This window comes from Dipodomys ordii, unplaced genomic scaffold (assembly GCF_000151885.1).
Source record: "Dipodomys ordii isolate 6190 unplaced genomic scaffold, Dord_2.0 Scaffold27, whole genome shotgun sequence".
In the NCBI taxonomy this organism is placed as follows: Eukaryota; Metazoa; Chordata; class Mammalia; order Rodentia; family Heteromyidae; genus Dipodomys; species Dipodomys ordii.
Window position 1 is genome coordinate 19242367 of NW_012267243.1, and position 22661 is coordinate 19265027.

Genomic DNA, 22661 nt, shown 5'->3' on the forward strand with positions numbered 1-22661 from the left:
TTTTTTTGGTCAGTTGTGGGGTCTGGGCCTGGGCACTGTCCCTCAGCTCTTCAGCTCAAGGCTAGCACTCTACCACTTGTGCCACAGCGCCACTTCCAGCTTTTCTGCTTATGTGGTGCTGAGGAATTGAAACCAGGGCCTCATTCATGCTAGGCAAGCACTCTTCCACTGAGCCACCCTGGGCAGAACTTTCTGTATGCCCAGAACAAGTCTCTCTTGGCATACCACAGTTCACCCACCTTTCCTGCATGATGGGGTTGTTCCAGAGAGGACACTGTGACACAGTCTCTGTGCACAGACTCCTCTAAGGAGCCATTAGCTTTGTGATATATGTGCCCCTGCCTCTAGAATAAAATAAAAGTCTCTCACATAACAGTATGGGACACATCCTCACTACAAAGCTGAAAGTTTCTGAGTCCTCAATCTCATCTCCAAGTCTGAGTTCTTATCTGCACTTAGCTAATATTCAGCTAATATTATAAAGCAGCAAGACTAGGCTGTCTCCAATCCCTGGCTGCTGTGTCATCATGCTGTCACTCCCACCGCACTTCTACTACTTCTACAGGTCTAGGAGTCCCTGGTGCAGTGCCATGTTTTTAACGCAGATGAGCCTGAAGGATATAAGACTAAGTGAAATATGCCAAGTCCAATCATCTTTCTCATTTATCTTGCTAAGCCTAATATTACTATTTTAGATTCTCAAATAGTCTTCAATTGATGTGTGAGTCTATGTATGTTTCTTCCAACCCATACACCTTTTTGTGCCCTCCTCATTTACTATCCAGTGTTGGAGGGAAGATGACAACAGGCTTTATGTGCTGTTCTCTCATCTCAATGACAAATCTTTCATGGTTCTCCCAAATGTGGTATTACTTGATGCTTTCCATAGCAATTAACAAAATATATACAATGTCTTGAGAACTGTGCGGGACAAACTGATGCTAAATTTTATCAAACCTAACAGGTTTCATAATGTTAAATGTAATTGAAAATTGTTATTGAATTGAATCCCATGATTCACTCACTCATTCTAACCATGTCATTCTTTCTGTAGATGTGCTGTGTGTCTGAACCTAAAGATATCATGTACATGCAATCTATGACCTGTGGCACAATGTATTCCTCTGCAGGCATAGTGAGTTCTGTTTGTTTTTTTATCCCTTGATATTAAAAATAGGATTATAATTTGCATTTGAGTCACTGGACAGATTATGTGCAACAGAAAATAATTTAGAGAGTGTATTTATTTTCCTCTCCTGATTAGAATAATATACATGAATGTGGAATGTTGTTTTTTTTGGGGGGGGGGAGTCCGGGCCTGAGCACTGTCCCTCAGCTCTTCAGCTCAAGGCTAGCGCTCTACCACTTGAGCCACAGCACCACTTCTGGCTTTTTTCTATTACTTATGTGGTGCTGAGGCCTCATGCATGCAAGGCAAGCGCTCTACCACTGAGCCACCTTCCCAGCCCTTGAAATGTTTTTATTTTAACCAACAAATAATCACATGTATTTATAGGGTAAACGAGACATTCCCATACGTATGTACATAGAATGATCAAATCAGGATAGTGAGAATATTACCTAAAATAGTTATTATTTCTAGATGGTGAGAATATTTCATATATTCTTTGTATACTATTAAATATTATATTTTATATATTCTTCATAACTACTTTGAACTATACTACACATTATCAATTATAGTCATCTTACTATGCAATAAAACACTAATAATTTCCTTAAAGAAGGCCGTTCAAATTCCTCTTTCCCCTGTGTCATTTTCATAACTATCTAGGAAATGCAAAATGTTCATAATTTTGCAAACTTATTATCATAAAATAATTAGCCATATTCTCTTAAAAGTCGGCAAACATTTTTTTAAATCTACACACTCTCACATTTCAATGCAGAATGGAGCTATATGAAAATGTCATCCATGGAAGTGGCACTGTAGCTCAAGTGGTAGAGCACTCGCCTTGAGCTGAAGAGCTGAGGGACAGCGCCCAGGCCCAGAGTTCAAGCCCCAGGACCGACAAAAAAAAAAAAGAAAATGTCATCCATTAACACTCAGGTCAATAGAAAGCCACAACTACTGCAACCTGACATTAGGTGGCTTAGTGAAGGGAAGGGAATGTATTTCGGGGACTGCTGTATGACAGCTGAGATGACCAATAGGACTTCTGTAACATAAATGCTACCTTGTGGACAACTGCTGCCTCTAAAGGAAGTCACCTCATTTTTCAAGGATGGAGAAAGCTCACAAAGCCACTTGCACTTTGGCTATTATAAATCAAACTCCAAAGAGAATACTAGCAGGGAATGTTCTAAATTGCCTTTGGAAATCAGAGAGCACTGCAATCCCCTAGGAACATTCCCACCAGCACTCTGACAGTGCACAGCCTACACACAGACCCCACAACAGGACGTCAATACCATGGCACGTCAGCGTCTATGTATGGAAATGAAGGAAGAATTCAGACACATGAAACTATTACTAAGCCAAATTTTTGTCTCAAGGTAATTTAAGTACAATGGGGTAGTCAAAACTCCCCTCATTTAATTGCATTGAAATGAAACAAGTGGCCCTAGCAGGAAACTTTGTGTGTTGCCTAATCAGAGAATGCAGGTGCTGCCACACAGGCGACAGAACATTCTCGTACACACTTGGCCCAAGTCCCATGCACCAGACAGAGCCATATACATCCCTGGAAAGCATGACCCAGCACAAGGCTGCCAGGGCTGCTGGAAATGCATAACAATGCATTACCACAAGGAAGCAGTGTTCAAGGTGCAGAGTGATGGCCCCTCCTACTTACACCCTTCCCACTCCAGTGCTCAGTCAAGTAACACAGTGTGAAAGATGAGATGTCACAAAGCGAACATGGCCTTTCCTTTGTGGAAAAAAAACTGACCTGTGACACTCAGGTGGAAGGAGACCTTCTGGCCCCTGGCCTCGCAACTGTACTCCCCGGCGTCCGCCTTGCCCGCCTGCTGCACCACCAGCTGCCGCATGCAGCCTGACGCCTCCACGCGCACCTTCGAGCTGGAGCTCAGCTTCTTCCCGTCTTTGTACCAGGTCACCTCTGTCTGCACCTGGGCCACCTCGCAGCTCAGTGTGGCACTGGCCCCCGCCTCAGCCTTCACCTCGCTTTTTGCCTGTTGCTCCTTAGCAAAAACCATCTTGGGCTCTGGACACAGACAAGGGAATAAGGCAGTAATCCTAGCTACTCAGGTGGCTGAGAAATGAGGATAATGATTCAAAGCCAGCTTGGATAGGAAAAGTCTATGAGATTTATTTTTTATTTTTTTTGGGGGGGTCTGGTCATGGGGCCTGGACTCTGGGCTTGGGTGCTGTCCCTCAGCTCTTCAGCTCAAGGCTAGTGCTCTACCACTTGAGCCACAGCGCCACTTCTGGCTTTTTTCTTTACACTTATGTGGTGCTGAGGATTCAAACCCAGAGCTTCATGCATGCAAGGCAAGCACTCTAACACTGAGCCACCTTCCCAGCCCCAGTCTATGAGATTTTTAACTCCAATTACCCACAAAAATCCAGAAGTACAACTGGCTCAGTGGTAGAGCTCTAGCCTTGAACAAAAAGAACTCAAGGACGGTTCTCAGGCCCAAAGCTCAAGCCCCAGTACTGGCACAGAGACAAGAAAGAAACAGAGACAGAGATATCAGAGAGAAACTATAGAATAGATCCAAATTCTTCAGTGTCTAGAGCTCACCTGAGCCCAATCAGGCTAGTCCTGATTAGCAGAGCACTGCATGACAATGCACATGGCTCTAAGCTATGTGTGGCCCACTATGATGTTTCATAGCTGTGTATGGAGAAGCCTGGGGTACTCAGCCCTCATCACCCCCGAGCACCCAGACTCACCCAGCCCAGACGACCTGCTGCAGCCTGTGTGGTCACAGAAGCCTGGCCTGCCCCTGACAAGGCCACCATCCTGATCTTTGCAGACAGGATCCTGACTCTTCCTTGCCTCAGATTTCCCATAGCCCACAGACCGCCAATGACCTACCAACTCTTTCCCACCATTCAGGGGCCCCGGCAAAAGGATAAAGGAATGTCTATCCTCAGCACCAACAAGCAGCACATATCTTTCCTGGCCAAGGCTATAAAAGGAATATCAGAGAGCAGAGTCCCATCCTGGGCCAAGAGGGAAGAAGACTGAACTATGGTAGCTCCTTTCCCCAGGCAGAGAGGAGGCAGACATACAGAGATGGATGAGTGGGAACAACACAGACCCAAGCAAGGGCTTGCAGATATCTGGAGCTGGGTTAAAAGGGCATAGTGAGCTTTTACCACCTGCATGTCACCCCACTACACAATGCCCCATGACCTCAGCGTTAGAGACAGCAAGGTGCATACCATGGTGAGCTTGGACCATAAGCCTGCTCTGGTTTCCTGACAATGGCACAATGGCCTAGAGCCACTGAGCAAAGCTGAAGACATGGATGATGAAACCCAAGGACCTAAGTGGCCTCTGCTGCCTAACATGGCCTATTTTATATGCACCACTGAGAGCTCCTCCCCATTCAACCCAACCCTGTCACCCACCTGTGACACCCAGATGGAAGGAGACCTTCTGGCTCCCAGCCTCGCAGCTATACTCCCCGGCGTCCGCCTTGCCCGCCTGCTGCACCACCAGACGCCGCGTGCAGCCCGACGCCTCCACGCGCACCTTCGAGCTGGAGCTCAGCTTCTTCCCGTCCTTGTACCAGGTCACCTCAGTCTGCGCCTGGGCCACCTCGCAGCTCAGTGTGGCGCTGGCCCCTGCCTCAGCCTTCACCTCGCTTTTTGCCTGCTGCTCCTTGGCAAACACCACCTTGGGCTCTGGACATAGACAAGAGCATCAGAGAATACACACTAGACCTAGCCAGTGATGACCAAGGCAGCACTAACCATGATTTGCAGAGTGTTTTGTGAGAGTACACAGAATTCCAAACTCTATATGATCCATGCTGTACACTCTGCATCTGTGTACAGACAAGGTGGAGATAGCCAGTCCTCAAGACAACCTTGAGAATCCCAAGCCCACACAAGCCTGTGCATGTAAGCTGTTACAGCGTGAGAGCACACTGCAGCAGTCCAGCCTCCTGAGAACACCAGCTTCCTGATCCGTATGAACAGGATCCTGACCCTCCCCACCAGACCACCACTGTCCCCTGCCCCTCTGTCCCACCACTTAAGGCCACAGACAGCAGGACTCAAGTTGGAAGGGACGACTACCCTCAGCACAAACCAGCAGCATGTATCTTTCTTGATCAAAGCTATAGAAAGGGATCAAGGGAACAGAATGCCAGCCCTGGTCAGGAAACAGTTGGCTAAGCCCTGGTGGCTCCTTTCCCCAGGCCAAGGGATAGGGTAGAGAGGCAGGCGCACACAGGTGATCTTGTAGGAACACCATAGGCTCAAACAGGGTTATAGAACTCTGGAGACCAAGCCTCAAAACTGCCTGTGGTTATCATACAATCCACATGACTACCACACTGGTGTTATCAGAGTGCACACCACAGTGAGCTCAGCCTGTCCACTTGCTCTGGTCTACTGACAATGGTCTAGGCCAGGAAACCTCTAAGCAAAGCTGGAGGCATGGATGCTAAGACCCAGGAACACTGGGACCTTTTGGCTGCCCAAGCTGCCTGGCATGCTCTTAGTTTCTTGTACCTGCCACTGAGGGTGCCCCCTTATTCAATCCAACCCTGACACCTACCTGTGACAGCCAGGTGGAAGGAGACCTTCTGGCCCCCGGCCTCACAGCTATACTCCCCGGCGTCCGCCTTGCCCGCCTGCTGTACCACCAGCCTCCGCGTGCAGCCCGACGCCTCCACGCGCACCTTCGAGCTGGAGCTCAGCTTCTTCCCGTCCTTGTACCAGGTCACCTCCGTCTGTGCCTGGGCCACCTCGCAGCTCAGTGTGGCGCTGGCCCCCGCCTCGGCCTTCACCTCGCTTTTTGCCTGCTGCTCCTTGGCAAACACCACCTTGGGCTCTGGGGACACACAGGAGGAACACATGGTCAGAGATACTGACTAGGTATGACCACGGCTAGGGGACAGAATATTTTCTAGGTACTGTACCAGCTGTTGTGGTCAGACAAGTGCCAACACCTCTCAGTGCAAAGTGCATAGTATATCCATATATCTTGCCACTGTTCCCTGGTTCTGTTCAGAGAGAACACTGGCCCAGTCTCTGTACACAGGCTCCTCCAATGAGCCACTAAGGTCAGGATGCATGTGTTCTTGTCCCTCCACAGCAAGGTAGAGTCTCCCAGAGGCACGTCCTCACCACAGGGCTCACAGTCCCCAAGGCCCCACACTGATGCTCTAGGCACCATCAGCGGCTGTCTCTGGGGAAAGCCCAGACAACCCAAGGCTCCACAGCCATCGAACACCATCTGGGGCTCTGCCCTCGTGAGTTAACGCTGGTCCCCAAAAGTGGGCTGGGTCTTGCAGAGTGCACTGGGCCCTGCAGTAGTAATGTGTTCTTTCAAGAGCAGACTGCTATAAACTTCCATGCATTTGGCCCCTTCTGAACATGGCACGCTCCCTCTCTGCTTTTTCACCATGGTGTGGAGCTAAGATCCCCACCAGCACCCCAGCACCATGCTATGTACAATCTTCCAGTCACCAGAACAATAAGCCAAATTTACTTCTTTCTCATTCACCCAGCCTTTTGTTATTGCAACACAAAGCAGATTAAAACACATGTCTTCTAATTTAGCTGCTATTCGTTATAATGTAGTCAGACGTGTACTCTGGATACACTGTAATTAGTCTGCTTGTTCCCCATAAGAAATCTTGCCTTATTCAGCAACCCATGTCATCAACTAAGAGTATTAATGGTGTACCTGGGGTGCTGAGATCTCTAATTCACCTGGAATTAACCTCTATATATAGCTTTTTGTTTCCATGTTGTGTACTCTCCACATAAAACATATTTGTGAGTGTATCTTTTTGTTCTATTCTTAATATTTCCACAAATGTGGGCACTTGCTTTCCAGTATATTTGGTATAACTTATCAATAGAGCCACTGAACTTACAGATTTCTCTATAAAGAAGGTTTTCTTTTTTAATTTCTGGTTACATTTCTTTAGATGTTATAGGACTATTTGTCTATTTCTTCTTAGTTTAAGAAACTGCTCAATTTGTCAAAAATTTCCAAATTTACTACCGTAAAATTTTGTCAATCTCAAAATAACATTTTAGAAAGATGCCTAGTAGGCTGGAATCCTACACAACCACACACCATTCATATAGATGCCACCCCTAGCTCTGTGCTGGTACTTGGGAGGCTCCCTCTCTCTCTCTCTCTCTCTCTCTCTCTCTCTCTCTCTCCCTGTCTCCCTCTCTCCCTCTCTGTCTCTCTCTCTCTCTGTCTCCACATATTACATATATATACTCTCCAGATTTAGTTCTCAGACCTTGGGCTCTGTGAATCACATCAGATGCACCGACACACACAACTAACTAGGAATCTTTATGAATGTATTGTTTGACCAGTTAATGGTTACTACTGTACTAACTCATCTTGAAGAGTTTGAACTACTACTTACTTCTTTCCAGCTCAAAATGTATAAACTTATTTGAGGAATTTCGGACTATGCTTTAACTAAAGGCAAAAGAAAAATGAGATTTTCCTTAAAGCTACAGTTTCCAATCCCCAGGTGAGCACAGGTACACATCATACCAATTCTTGGTTTGCTTTGCACAAACATCAAAGAAATCATGGATCTAGATTTTTCTCTATGTAGTGAATGCACTGAGAGAACTTCCATCTCTCCAGGAAAAGACAGAAGAACAGCCCAAAACCTTAACTTTGACAACCCACAGTTCATCCTTTGTATAATTCCAAGGATGATTATGAGGCCAAAATGTCTTCCTCCTCTGACTGAAACAAATTCAAGGATCTTCCTCAAATGAGCATCCCATGTGGTTCTGGGACACTTAGGTCACAAGGCCAAAAGCAGCAAAAGTCTTAGACAACAAATTAACACTAGGAGGGTTCTCAGCAGGTGTTCATGATGAATGGCTAATCACAATTACATAGAAACATCACTCCAACTGCATGAGAAGAGCCTCCCTGGGATCAGCCACAGGAATAAAAATGAGAGACAAAGGAAAGGAGACTATAAAAGGAAGTCTAACATAGAACATACTCGTCTATCTGGGCCATCACCCAGGCTCACATCACCTTGAAACAAAGTGAACTTTGTGTGCCAAACACTGACCTGTGACACCCAGATGGAAGGAGACCTTCTGGCCCCTGGCCTCACAGCTGTACTCCCCGGCATCCACCTTGCCCGCCTGCTGCACCACCAGCCTCCGCGTGCAGCCTGACGCCTCCACGCGCACCTTCGAGCTGGAGCTCAGCTTCTTCCCGTCCTTGTACCAGGTCACCTCCGTCTGCGCCTGGGCCACCTCGCAGCTCAGTGTGGCGCTGGCCCCTGCCTCGGCCTTCACCTCGCTTTTTGCGTGCTGCTCCTTGGCAAACACCACCTTGGGCTCTGGGGACACATGGGAGGAACACATGGTCAGAGATGCTGGGTAGCTCAGGCTTTCTCCAGGTCCTGCATCTGCTGTATGCCCCAGTGCTCCTTGGTACAAGCCTCCACAGTTTATCCACACATCCTGTCCCTGCTCAGTGGCTCTGTGCCGGGGAACACTGTGACACCATCTCTGTGCACTGATGCCTACAGTGGCTCTCCAGTGATCTGTCTTGATGGTGCACAGGGTTAAGAACTTTGGCCATTTATTGCCATAGTGTTTACTCCTCACATATCACTGTTCAAGATGACCTTCGTTTTCACTAGTAATGTCTGGGTTTTAGGTCCTTCTTCATTTCAATACCAGCGTCTTGCCAGTTACATGCATTTAACACTCTCCCTCTCTATGTGCCTTAATCTTTTACTCTGTTATGGTGTCTTTGATGAAATAAATTTGAGGGGGGAGGTGTTTTTGGTTTTTTACTTAGGAAATCATATTAACTGATTCAGGGTGAGCAGTGCCTTTTTGTTCTGGTTATGAAACCATTCATTATAAGGAAGTGCCTAAATAATCTGTATAACTAGTTAAGACCTACTTTCTTTACTGAAGTGGCTGATGCAAGTGTTACTGACTCTCACCTAGGGCCTCAGAGAGACATAGAAGGCTATTTTTTTTACACATCAGTGATGACCTCAGCACTGCTCAATGAAGACCACCCTCTTCTTCCTCCCATAGTCACACACTGGTCCAAAATCGTATGTTTTAATTCTGACTTGGGATAAAATTAAATCTTCTATGGTTTCTAATTCCTTCAAACTTCCATCCATTTATCTCAAAACATTTTAATAATTTCCTCCACTGGGCTATCATTTGTTGGACCTAGAATATGAAAAACAATGGTTTTCAAGCTTCTGTAAATCTTTAAAATTTTTATTTTTCAGTGTTTACTGTTAGTATATGGATAAACATTGTGTTTGCGTGTGTGTGTGTGTGTGTGTGTGTGTGAATCATACCAGTGAGTCAATCCATCAATGCCCTCAGTATCTAAAGGGGAGGAAGATGGGCTCCAGTGCACCCTCAGAAGCCACTTTGGGTTCTCAATTTCTTCATATAAAATGTCATAGTATAGGCTAGGGGTAGGTAGCTCATATCTGAAACTCTAGGTGAGATTTATATATAAGGTGATCTTTCCTGAGACTTTCAAGTTTAATAAGTAATCTTTTGGATTTTTAAACTGTTAAACTTATGATCTATAAACCTCACTCTTGGTATTCTCAATCTTACACCTCTATGTTACTCCTATGACTGTGTTGTACACTAGGAAGGGGCAGTGACAGAGGGCTCCTCTTCCTGTCCCTATCTGAGGCAAATCCCTCACCTAAGGCAGACTGTCAACCAGTTTCCCAAAATAGCAACCACTGTTGATACTTTGCAAAGCTTTTTAGTGTGTCATGAATTGATACTAAATTTTGTCAGATATTTTCCAGGACACTAATCCTAAATTATATCAAGCCTTTTCCTGCCTTTATTGAAATAGCTGTGTACTTCTCTTATAATCCATCAACAGACATCACTGTGATGTTCTGTGTTTCTAATGTTAAATCAACTACACCTTCATAAGCTGGTCCTTATGTGTTGAGTAAAGTGTCAACATTGTGCTTAGCCTGTATTCTAGCTTAGCCTGTAACTTTAGTTCTGCCTAATTCTTGGTAAGATTTTGAAAATCATCCCATACTGTCTACATAAGATGAATTGGAGGGCTGGGAAGGTAGCTCAGTGGTAGAGTGCATGCCTTGCAAGCACGAGGCCCTGGGTTTGATTCCTCAGCACCACATAAACAGAAAAAGCCGGAAGTGGCGCTGTGGCTCCAGTGGTAGAGCGCTCGCCTTAAGCTGAAGAGCTGAGGGACAGTGTCCAGGCCCAGAGTTCAGGCCCCAGGACCGGCAAAAACAAAAAAAACAAAAAGATGAATTGGAAACCATATCTCCTTTGTCTTACTCACCATCCGCATGGGATTTTTGGAATAATTTACTAGCAGAATCACTGTGCTTATCCTTTCTCTATGAAAAGTGTTTTCTAAAATACTGCTTCCACTTATTTGAATATTATGGGACAACAGTTCAAGTTTTCTATCACTTCTTTGTCAGTGTTGGCATAATTACATAGGAATTGACATAACTTGTCAATTTTTGCTATAAAATGGTTTGTTATACATCTTCTCCAAATAATGTTTCACAAAAACAATAACAAGTCTTTGGGGAACCAAATTCATAACTGATTATACAGCGAGCCTTCTATATCCATAGATCCATCCACCAGCATCTCCACAGTGCCTTTTTTCTTGTAATTGTTCCCTAAATATTAAATTTTGTGATCCACAGGGTCTTGAAACCAATCTCCCAAAGACAGAAAGAGACAAGTGTTTACATACACAACATCCAACTGACTTGTGGTGCTACCTAACAGTAAAACATGGGTACATAACCATGCTAAATCTCTTTTAGCAAAAGGAAAATTCATGAATTTCTTGGCTTTCTTTAGAAGCCAGCCAAAAGAACGCCTAATCACAAGGGAAATGCCAAGTGGTATGTGCTGTCCAGCAGCCAGCGCCTACCCCACAGCAACCGCCTTCACACAGCACTGGCTCACTATCTCCAGCTGCCTTCACTCTGATTTTATACATCAGTCTCCAAGGGCACTTCTGACAGAGAATGTTGGAAGACAAAAGGAACACATGATGCACTTTAAAAAGATCTTTCCACTCTCACAAGTGTATATCACATATCACATATTAACCAATCTCTGCTCTATACACTTTGCAGAGACACTGCAACGAAGCAGAGGCAGGACTTTTTTACAGTTGGACATGCAGGTAACTTCTGTCCACTATACCGGAAAGGTAAGAAATGGATCCTAGTACACCTAAAGCTGTAAAAAAAAAAAAAAAAAAGCACACAAGGGCTGACTGACATATTTAAAAGCATGACTAAATAGTTGAAATTTCTCATCAATAGCTGTGGGCTGGGAAGGTGGCTCAATGGTAGAGCGCTTGCTTTGCATGCATGAGGCCCTGGGTTCAATTCCTCAGCATCACAGAAGCAAAAAGAAAAAAGCCAGAAGTGGCGCTGTGGCTCAAGTGGTAGAACACTAGCCTTGAGCTGAAGAGCTGAGGGACAGCGCCCAGGCCCAGAGTTCAGGCCCCACGACTGGACCCAAATAAATAAATAACTGTAAGAACAGGATGTGGCTCTGAGAGAGAACCTGGGAGCGTGAGCACATCACCCAGGTGAGAGTCTCAGGGCTACTTTAGAACCCAGAGCCCAACAACACAGTGCAACAAGCAGGTTCTGGGAACATATAACTAAGGATCTGTAAAAAGGAATACTACTAGCCGGGCCTCCATGGCTCACATCTGTAATCCTAGCAACTTAGGAGGCTAAGATCTGACTATCATGATTTGAAGTCTGTGAGACTCTGATCTCCAATTACTGTAACCAGAAGTGGCTCAAGTGGTAAAGTACTAGCCTCGAGGATGAAAAAAAAATCTCAGGGACAGTGCCCAGGCCCTGAATTCAAGCCCCAGAAGCAGAAAAGGAAAGAAACAACACCCAAGATGGAGTGGAGGACCTGCCGCTGCCACTTACCCTTAGTGAACCCAGCTGCCAGTATGCAAGGGCAGCTGAGGGAAGGAGAGAGATTAAGAGACAAAGCCTAATGGAAAGACCACAAATCAGCCAATGAGTGGAAGGCAAGTCATTATCTCCAAACAAGGCTAACTTTGTATCCAAAACACTGACCTGCAACATCCAGGTGGAAGGAGACCTTCTGGCCCCCGGCCTCACAGCTGTACTCCCCGGTGTCCGCCTTGCCCGCCTGCTGCACCACCAGCCTCCGTGTGCAGCCCGACGCCTCCACGCGCACCTTCGAGCTGGAGCTCAGCTTCTTCCCGTCTTTGTACCAGGTCACCTCTGTCTGCGCCTGGGCAACCTCGCAGGTCAGTGTGGCGCTGGCCCCCGCCTCGGCCTTCACCTGGCTTTGAGCTGGCTGCTCCTTGGCAAACATCACCTTCGGCTCTAGAGACATGTAAGTCTAAATTAGGGTGGCCAAGTAGAGGGGGGAAAGATTTGGACAGTCTTGTGGCTCTGGATAGAACCTAGCTCCGCACCAGCTGTGTGCCCAGGTTAAGTCCTAACACTGCTCAGCACCTTCCTTATCCACCTAATAATATACATTCCCTGACCCCAATGGATGCCTGAAAAGCAAGTAACCCCAAATCCTATATATGCTGTCTTTCCCTATATATACACACCTATGATAAAGTTTGATGTATAAATCAGACACAGTAAGGAATTACAACAATAATAAGGACTAGAACAATTACAACTGGAACAGAACAATTACAACAATATTCATTAAAGTCTACAAGAAAAATAAGGCCCACAGGAGTATACTCTTAGGGAGGCACAATGTCCATGAGCCTCTGATCATATAAAAATAATATTTATCAAAATAAACTCTAGGGGCTGGGAAGGTGGCTCAGTGGTAGAGCACATGCCTTGCATGCCAGAGGCCCTGGGTTCGATTCCTCAGCACCACATAAGCAAAAAGAAAAAAGCCGGAAGTGGCGCTGTGGCTCAAGTGGTAGAGCGCTAGCCTTGAGCTGAAGAGCTGAGGGACAGCGCCCAGGCCCAGAGTTCAGGCCCCATGACTGGACCCAAAAAAAAATAAAATAAAAAAATAAACTCTAAGAAATGAGAACAAGAAGTTTTTCCTTTGTTGTTTTTGTTTTCTTTTCTTTTTGTCTTGCTTGTTCATTTATCCAACTTTGAGAGGGTAAGGGGGAACACAAAAATGGAAGGACAAAGGGTAGACAAACGTAGCAGTGGTACACACTAGACACCATGTTGAAAATGAACTATACAACTTGTGGGTGGAGACAAGAGGAAAAACTAGGAGAGCGAGGGAAAGGGTTATGTTGTCCAAAATGAAATATACTTATTACCTGATTTATTAAACTGTAACTACTCCATATAGCACCTTTGCAATAACTTAAAAAATTAAGAAAATTTTTAAAAAGAAAAATAAGCCAGGCGCCAGTGGCTCACGCCTATAATCCTAGCTACTCAGCAGGCTGAGATCTGAGGATCTCGGTTCAAGCCAGCCTAGGCAGGAAAGTCTGAGAGACTCTTATCTCCTGTGGCTCAAGCGGTAGAATGCTTGCCTTGAGCTGAAGAGCTGAGGGATAGCACTCATGCCCAAAGTTCAAGCCCCATGACCAACAAAAAAAAAAGAAGAAAGAAAGAAAAATAAAAAGGACTAACTGGAGTGAGTCACTGAAGTGCATGACTACGTAATGAAAAATGAGCAGGTGGCTACTCTGGCAGATGGAACAAGATGGCCTGAGAGTTTATCACACTACTCAGAACCACATGCTATTTAGAACTGATGAATTGCTTATTCATTTCTGGAATTTTCCATGAAATATTTTTGGATCATTTCTAGCATGGAAGCAAACCATGGAACATGAAACTGAATAAGGAGGATGACAGTAAGCATGATTGCTGACACATCCTGCCATGGTTCCATGGTGGAGTTTTTTTTTTCTTTTTCTTTTTGTATTAGCTTATATTGAATGTACAAAAATATCGGATTCCATTATGACATTTTCCTTTGTTCTTTTTTGATGTTACTAGTCAAGAGTTTGATTCAATTTTTTTTTTTTGGTCCGGTCGTGGGGCCTGAACTCTGGGCCTGGGCGCTGTCCCTCAGCTCTTCAGCTCAAGGCTAGCACTCTACCACTTGAGCCACAGCGCCATTTCCGGCTTTTTTCTTTTTGCTTATGTGCTGCTGAGGAATCGAACCCAGGGCCTCAGGCATGCAAGGCAAGCACTCTATCACTGAGCCACCTTCCCAGCCCTTGATTCAATTTTTAACAGTACTTTTTAAAAAATCAATACTGGGATTTAAACTCAGGGTCTAATGCTAGGCTAGCACTATGTCACTTGAGCCACATCTCCAGCTCTGTATTAGGGAAGTTATTTTTGGAAAAGTTGTTTAGCAAACTCTTGTCCAGGCTGCCCCTAAACCATGACTCTCTAGATCTCAACCCCCTGAGTAGTTAGGATTACAGGTATGAGCCACCAGTGCCTGGCTTTGTATTATTTTTTACAAACACTTTGAAGAACTTGACTAAGTAATCTAATCTTTTCATATCTAGCACTATAAAATAATTTGTCACATTTTCTTTAAATAACACTAACACATATATATATGAAAAAATTTAATTAAAAATACACATGGGATTTTAGCATCTGCAAACCTCCTCATTGCAATGATACAGAACCAGCGCATTTACTGCTAGCATGAGGAGTGTATGTAAGACTCTTGCTGTGGGTGTAGTTTGTGCACCAAGATTCACACTCTGCAAGCTCAAGGCCCACTGCACGAATATTCCCAGATAATGGGACTTTTACAAGGTGGAACCTGTATTGAGTGGGAAAAAGTAACTTCTAAAAGTCTATATATATATAGCACAGTAAGATAATTACAATTAACAACAATTGATTGCATATTCAAAATAGCTAGTGAAGAGGATTTTGAATATTCCCCACTCAAAGAAATCACAAATGTCTGAGGGTGATAGAAATACTCCTTGTCTGATCTGATCATTACGTACTGTATACATGTACTAGAATGTCACATGATACTCCAAAAGTATGTACAATTACTATGTGTCCATTTAAAATATATTTTAAAGCTGTGTACCAGTAGCTCACGGCTATAATCCTAGCTACTCAGAAAGCTAAGATCTGAGGATCATAGTTTAAAGCCAGCTCAGGCAGGAAAGTCCTTGAGACTCTTATCTCCAATACACTATTCAGAAAAAGGCAGAAGTGGCACTGTGGCTCCAGTGGTAGATCACTAGCCTTGAGCCAAAGAAGCTCAAGAACAGTGCCCAGGCCCAGAATTCAAGCTCCAGTGTGTGTATATATGTAAACATATATATGTTTTTATATACTATATATTTTATAAATATATGTATTTACATATATATATATATATATATATATATATATATATATATATATGGTCCTTGCATGCCATCTGAATTCCTCTCATATGTAATGCCATCTGCCATGGTGTGGTTCAGGCAGAACCGAGTCTACATTCTTCGGGCTTTCAGCATCTAGAACTAGAGCATGCATCTAGAGCTGAATAAAACATCTTTTCCTTATCAAGTATTCAGTGCCCAGTATTTTGAAAAACAAACTAATAAGACTCTCTTTTAAAAAATACATTTAGTTTCATACTCCCCAAGGAACCATCTAGGAAGGTACAGGCATAAATGATTACTGGGGAATGTCACAAAGTACACACTGCCATGTTAGCACTAGATACAGTATGGGGGGAGGGCAGGCATGGAGAGAATGCTAGATACTAAATGTTCTAACATTCAGTAGAGTGAATAATACCAAAATACATTGTGATACTAAAATAAAACTCACTGAAAGCTGTTGAAAAATAGGGGAAGGTGTAAAAGAAGTCAGTTTGATTAAAGGGTAGTATATGTATGTGTGAAATCCCAAGATGAAACGCCTTTGAATATCATGCACTAAAAAAATGGCAGAAATGTAAAAGGGGAGGGACAAGAAAGGTGAGGATAATGAGAGGAGAGTAAATATAATCAAAATAGTTTACATCCACATGTGAAAATGAAACTATGCAGCATGTTGAGATTGACTTGGAGGGAAGATGACAGAGGTAAGACTGGGCAAGGTACATTTACAAAGGGATATGTCCAAATCTCTCTCTCTCTCTCTCTCTCTCTCTCTCTCACACACACACACACACACACACACACACACACACACACTTGCTAATAAAAAGTATAAAAAACTAAGTGCTGGTGGCTCATACTTGTAATCCTGGCCGCTCAAGAGACTGAGATCTGAACACCAAGGTTTGATGCTAGCCCAAGTAGAAACATCTGAAATTCTTTTCTCCAAAGAACCAGCATCATAAAGCCGGGTGCTGGTGGCTCACGCCTATAATCCTAGCTACTCAGCATGTTGAGATCTGAGGATCACAGTTCAAAGCCAGCCTGGGCAGGAAAGTCCGTGAAACTCTTATCTCCAATAAACCAGAAAACCGGAAGTGGCACTGTGGCTCAAGTGCCCAGAGTTCAAGCCCCACGACAGACAAAAAAAGAAAGAAAAGAAAGAAACAGCATCTTTGAGCATCTTGGAGTGAGCTGTCTAAGGGTAGCACCCGGGACCTGAGTCAAAGCCCCACTACCAGCACTAAACTGCTGACTCCTTCCTAGGAGTAAAACATTCTAACTGAAGTTAAAAAAGAAAAGTAAGACCTTCCTTAAAAGGACAATTCTAAGCCTCAAAACTAAACATTTCTGCTGCTAGTTTACTGAGCATTGACATAACACAAGCATGGGTCTAGAAAACATCTATACCCACCCAAGAGAAGGGAAGAATACTGAAGAAGACTGACAACCCTAAAAATCCATAGATAAGTCTTGAGGCAACTCCATGTATTTGGTGGATGAAATCTTCCTTAATCCCAATCAAATGATATTCAAACATCTCTCACAAGTGAGGTAGAGCCGGGCGGAGCTGTGCAAGGGGAAGAGGATGACACCAGCCTCCAGCAGAAAGAAACTGACCTCCACGAGGTGAGACGGCCAGGCCACCTCACACCACAGAGTCTGAAGCAGTCAGAGTTAGACACAGACGGTCAAACCAGAAAGATGCTGGGCAGCTGGTGAGATTGTGTGACTGTGAACACCAATGGGGGTCCACAGAACAGAATGAGTCTTTCTCACAGGGCACCAATGGCTCATGCCTGTCATCCTAGCTATTAAGGAGGCTGAAATCTAAGGATTGAGGTTCAAAGCCAGCCCAGGCAGGAAAGTCTGTGAGACTCTTCTCTCCAATTAACCACCCAAAATGTGGAGCTGTGGCTCAAAGTGGTAGAGTGCTAGACTTGAGGAGGAAAAAAAAACAGCTCAGGGGCAATGCCCAGGCCCTGAGTTCAAAACCTATTACCAACCAAAAAAAAATGTTTTTCTCCCTCTCCCATCAGTTTCCCTTGGTCTAACACATCAGGAAAATGAGAGTTGGAAACTAGGAGATTAGAGATGAAGTCTAACAGAAAGAGCAGAAAGGCTATCATCATGGCAATCAGTCCACATCTTTATCACCTTCAAAAAAATGCCACAAGGAACTCACCTGCAACATCCAGGTGGAAGGAGACCTTCTGGCCCCCGGCCTCGCAGCTGTACTCCCCGGCATCCGCCTTGCCCGCCTGCTGCACCACCAGCCTCCGCGTGCAGCCCGACGCCTCCACGCGCACCTTCGAGCTGGAGCTCAGCTTCTTCCCGTCCTTGTACCAGGTCACCTCCATCTGCGCCTGGGCCACCTCGCAGCTCAGTGTGGCGCTGGCCCCCGCCTCAGCCTTCACCTCATTATGTGCCTGCTGCTCCTTGGTGAATATCACCTTGGGCTCTGGGGACAGGAGGGTCACGTTATCAGATACAACGTTGGTACCAACAGAGATCGAAACTTCAGGGTCCCATAAATTGTATCCCTGAGGTCAATGACATTGTATGTCCCAGTTTGTGTTCACAGACATGGATGTGTGTTCACAAACACAGTGTTTCCTGTCTCAGAGACTCAGGTGTACATCTTGAGGATATTCTGACTTGAGAAGAATTCGGAGACTGGCGGGAGGAGCCTGGTGATAGCCTAGCAACTGTACCTATGAGTTTTCTGTTTCTGCCACATGACTGTCAGCTCTGCATGTCAGGTCCTGGTTATGTAAAACTGTTTCTCTACAGCTGGCACACAATATAGATTTCACACAGTTATCCTATGTATTACCTTGGTATAACTAGCACATAAAGTATGCAAATGCACAGTCCATGAACCTCTTTAATTAAACAAAATGTGTCAACAAAAAGAATATCCCTAGGTCCTGCCCATATGGAGCAGCCCCCAAAGCAGCCACTATTCTGACCTCTATCATCCACAACCACTTTTGCTTTGTCTTGTGACTTCACATAAATGAAACTAGTCACACATTGTACAGTGATATGCCAGTCAATGACAGATCCTAAGATTCTAACAACCAACATCAATGAAGGGCCTACTAGGTACAGGCAACCACGGCTGAAGCTGGTAGCTACAAGCCAACATGTGTGTACAATGAAAATGAGAAAGCAATGCTTTCAGACAGAATGCAGAGCAGCATGAGGTGTCGACTGGCACCTTAGACTCAGTGGACAGGGAGAGCATGGGTGATGGTAGAGAAACAGTCAGTGTGATAAACACCGAAGGAAAGTCTAACAGAGACAAGGGTCTCCTATATGGACAGGCCTGGAGAAGAGCCATGTGCCTCGCAGCAGAAAGAGTTCTGGAAGAATGTAAGACTTCCTGGCTTCAAGGAGGGAAAGTCACAGGTAATCTTCTCATCTTTGCTGAATATGGCAGGACAGTGAGATCCAGACATAGAAACAAGGAAAACGATGTTACACACAGATCACTGTTGACACTATGCTGTAGAAAGAGATGAAAGTTGAGACTGAAGAGCCAAATCACCAATGGACACTATCCCATAGTGTGACACTGAATCTCAAGCACGGGCATTTCCTTTCCCAGACCTTTGGTGGGCTGTGAAGCTGCATGGAGCAGGAGGCTACAAAGCTGTCTAAGTCTGTTTTGTGTTATTGTAATGAAATGCCTGAGGCTAAAAGGATACATTTAGCTCACCGTTTCAGAAGTTCAAGAGGACAGCCCTCACAGAGGCTCAGCTCCAGCGAGGATGCCACAGCAATTGGCACCACGGTGGGAAGAACGTGTGTGGAAGAGAGGCTCCAGAGGTGCCAGACTTACTAATGACAACCCAGTGTCTTGGGAACTAATTTAGTCCCTCAAGAGCTAATCCACCCTATTAATCTACTCATGAGGTAGAGTTCCCATTCCCCCAAAACCACCACACCAAGCTGGGTGCTGGTGGCTCACCTCTGTAATCCTAGCTACTCAGGAGATGAGATCTGAGGATCATGGTTCAAAGCCAGCCCAGGCAGGAAAGTCTGCAGAACTCTTATCACCAATAAACCACCAGAAAACTAGGACTGGTGCTGTGGCTCAAGGGGTAGAGTGCTCGCCTTGAGCTGAAGAGCTGAGGGACAGCACACTGGCCCGGAGTTCAAGCCCTAACAACAACAAAAAAAAAACACCAGGGACCAAGCTCAACTATATAAACCTCAACAGGGACACACATCCAAACCAAACCACAGCAGAAGTCAAGCAAACCTCACATGACTGAAGAGACAAGAAAGCTGAAGCCTGGCTAAGAAGGAGCCACACAACACCCCAAGGCTCTGTGGGATCCTTGGAGGGCTGTGGTCAGAACCAATCCCTGGAGGACTGTGATCAGAATCAAATGTAATGGCTAGAGTCAAGATATCCTTTTTTTTTATATTGTGAAAATACTGTACAGAGGGGAGGATATCCTTTGAATGAGTCTAAGTACTTAGCTGTGTGTGAGCAGTGTCATTTTCAGTACAAAATATAGAATCCACAAACTCTATGGAAAATTAATCAGAAATTTTAAACTTGAAAATGCAGTAACTGAAAGTAAACTCAACTTCAAGGAGATTAACATTGTATTAGATGTAGTAGAACATAAGACTGATGAACTGGAAGACAGGTCAAAAGAAAATACAAAAATTAAAGCAGAGAGAAGGGCTGGGAAGATGGCTCAGTGGTAGAGCGCGTGCCTTGCATGCCTGAGGCCCTGGGTTCGATTCCTCAGCACCACATAAGCAAAAAGAAAAAAGCCGGAAGTGGCGCTGTGGCTCAAGTGGTAGAGCGCTAGCCTTGAGCTGAAGAGCTGAGGGACAGCGCCCAGGCCCAGAGTTCAGGCCCCACAACCGGGCCCCCAGAAAAAAAATTAAAGCAGAGAGAAAAAGGATTCTGAAGCAGAAAAGGGGCTGTATAATACAGGTGAGAAAATATAAAAATGTCTAACAGCGCAATGGAAGTCCTAAAAGAAGATTGACCAGACAGAAGAAGCAAAAGTCAAGACTGTCCACAACTAATAAAATGTCATAATCACAACAACTCAAGATGCTCTAGACTCCAACCAGAATGAACATGAAACAAGGCACACAAAGTCACCACAGTAGCACTGCTGAAAGCCAACTTTAGGGAAAACAGTTAAAAGCAACATGATGAAGAAAAGACGTGACTCTTAAAGGAACCATAACAAGTCAATAGTTGGTATTTCAAAATATAAAATTAAAGGTAATATAATTAAGTCCCTAAAATGTCAGGAAAATAGCTGCTAAACTATAAGTTAATTCCTAGAGAAAATAGCACTTGACATTAAAAGTGAGATAAATGTTTTCAAACAAGCAGAAATCAAGAGGATGTGGATCAGTGGCAGAACTGCTAAAATACTGAAGCCAGTGATCTTCAAATAGAAAAGGGGGAGGAAGAAGGGAGAAGAGGAGTAAGGAGAAATGGGAAGGTGAGGAGGAGGAAGAGGAAGGGGAGGAGAAGGAGTAGGAGAGAGGAGGGGGAGGTGGAAAAAGGGAGAGGAAGAGGAGGAGGAGGAAGAGGAGGAGAGGAGGAAGAGAGGAGGAAGAGGAAAGGAGGAGAGGAGGAAGAGGAAAGGAGGAGAGGAGGAAGAGGAAAGGAGGAGAGGAGGAAGAGGAAAGGAGGAGGAGAGGAGGAAGAGGAAAGGAGGAGGAGGAAGAAGAAAAGAGGAGGAAGAGGAAAGGAGGAGAGGAGGAAGAGGAAAGGAGGAGGAGGAAGAGGAAAGGAGGAGGAGAGAAGGAAAAGGAGAAGAGGAGGAGGAAGAGGAGGAAGAGAGGAGGAAGAGGAAAGGAGGAGGAGGAAGAGGAAAGGAGGAAGAAGAGGAAAGGAGGAAAGGAGGAAGAGGAAAGGAGGAGGAGAGGAAGAAGAGGAAAGGAGGAGGAAAGAAGGAGAAGGAGAGAAGGAAAAGGAGAAGAGGAGGGGGAAGAGGAGAGGGAGGAGGAGGAAGAGGAAGAGAGGGAAGAGGAAAGGAGGAGGAAAGAAGGAGAAGGAGAGGGAAGAAGAGGAGAGGAGGGGGAGGAGGGGGAGAAAGGGAGAAAGAGAAGGAAAAGAAGGAGAGGAGAAGGAAAAGGAAGAGAGGAGGGGGAAGAGGAGAAGGAGGAGGAGAGGGAAGAGGAGGAAGAAGAGCACAAGGAGGAAGAGGAAGAGAAGGGGAGGAGGTAGTGGAGAGGAGGAAGAGGAAATGAGGAAGAGAGGAGGAGGAAGAGGAGGAGGAAGAAAGGAGGAAGAAGAAAAGAAGAGGAAGAGGAGAAGAAGAGGAGAGGAGCAGAGGAGGAGCAGAGAGGAGGAGGAGGAGCAGAGGAGGAGCAGAGGGGAGGAGGAGGAGCAGAGGAGGAGCAGAGGAGGAGCAGAGGGGAGGAGGAGGAGCAGAGGAGGAGCAGAGTGGAGGAGGAGGAGCAGAGGAGGAGCAGAGGAGGGGAGGAGGAGGAGCAGAGGAGGAGCAGAGGAGGGGAGGAGGAGGAGCAGAGGGGAGGAGGAGGAGCAGGGGAGGAGCAGAGGGGAGGAGGAGGAGCAGAGGAGGAACAGAGGGGAGGAGGAGGAACAGAGGAGGAGCAGAGGGGAGGAGGAGGAACAGAGGAGGAGCAGAGGGGAGGAGGAGGAGCAGAGGAGGAGCAGAGGGGAGGAGGAGGAGCAGAGGAGGAGCAGAGGGGAGGAGGAGGAACAGAGGAGGAGCAGAGGAGGCAGCAGCAACAACACTGAGCCCAAACCCTGGCTGCCTCTACAACTTCCTGGCTGAGTAAATCCTGGCGGGTTACCAAAGGTTAAGTAAAAAGACTAGAAGCACTTTACAAAATCTAAGCAATTCAAATATAATAATAATGTAAAAAATTACCAGTTCCCTATCCTAAGGAAAATCAAAAAATCTCAAGACACCCACCTGTGACAGCCAGGTGGAAGGAGACCTTCTGGCCCCCGGCCTCACAGCTGTACTCCCCGGCGTCCGCCTTGCCCGCCTGCTGCACCACCAGCCTCCGCGTGCAGCCCGACGCCTCCACGCGCACCTTCGAGCTGGAGCTCAGCTTCTTCCCGTCCTTGTACCAGGTCACCTCCGTCTG

The 22661-nt window shown here is 45.5% G+C and overlaps 1 protein-coding gene across 1 annotated transcript in view; it reads right to left on the reverse strand.

The window, feature by feature from the left end:
* The window catches only part of Obscn (obscurin, cytoskeletal calmodulin and titin-interacting RhoGEF), a 148191-nt gene that overhangs the window by 98626 nt on the left and 26904 nt on the right, over positions 1 to 22661 (reverse strand). The window contains 7 exon segments of the mRNA XM_013015573.1: positions 2913 to 3188; positions 4565 to 4840; positions 5721 to 5996; positions 8236 to 8511; positions 12289 to 12564; positions 17734 to 18009; positions 22484 to 22658. Of these exon segments, the coding sequence (XP_012871027.1) occupies positions 2913 to 3188; positions 4565 to 4840; positions 5721 to 5996; positions 8236 to 8511; positions 12289 to 12564; positions 17734 to 18009; positions 22484 to 22658 (1831 nt within the window).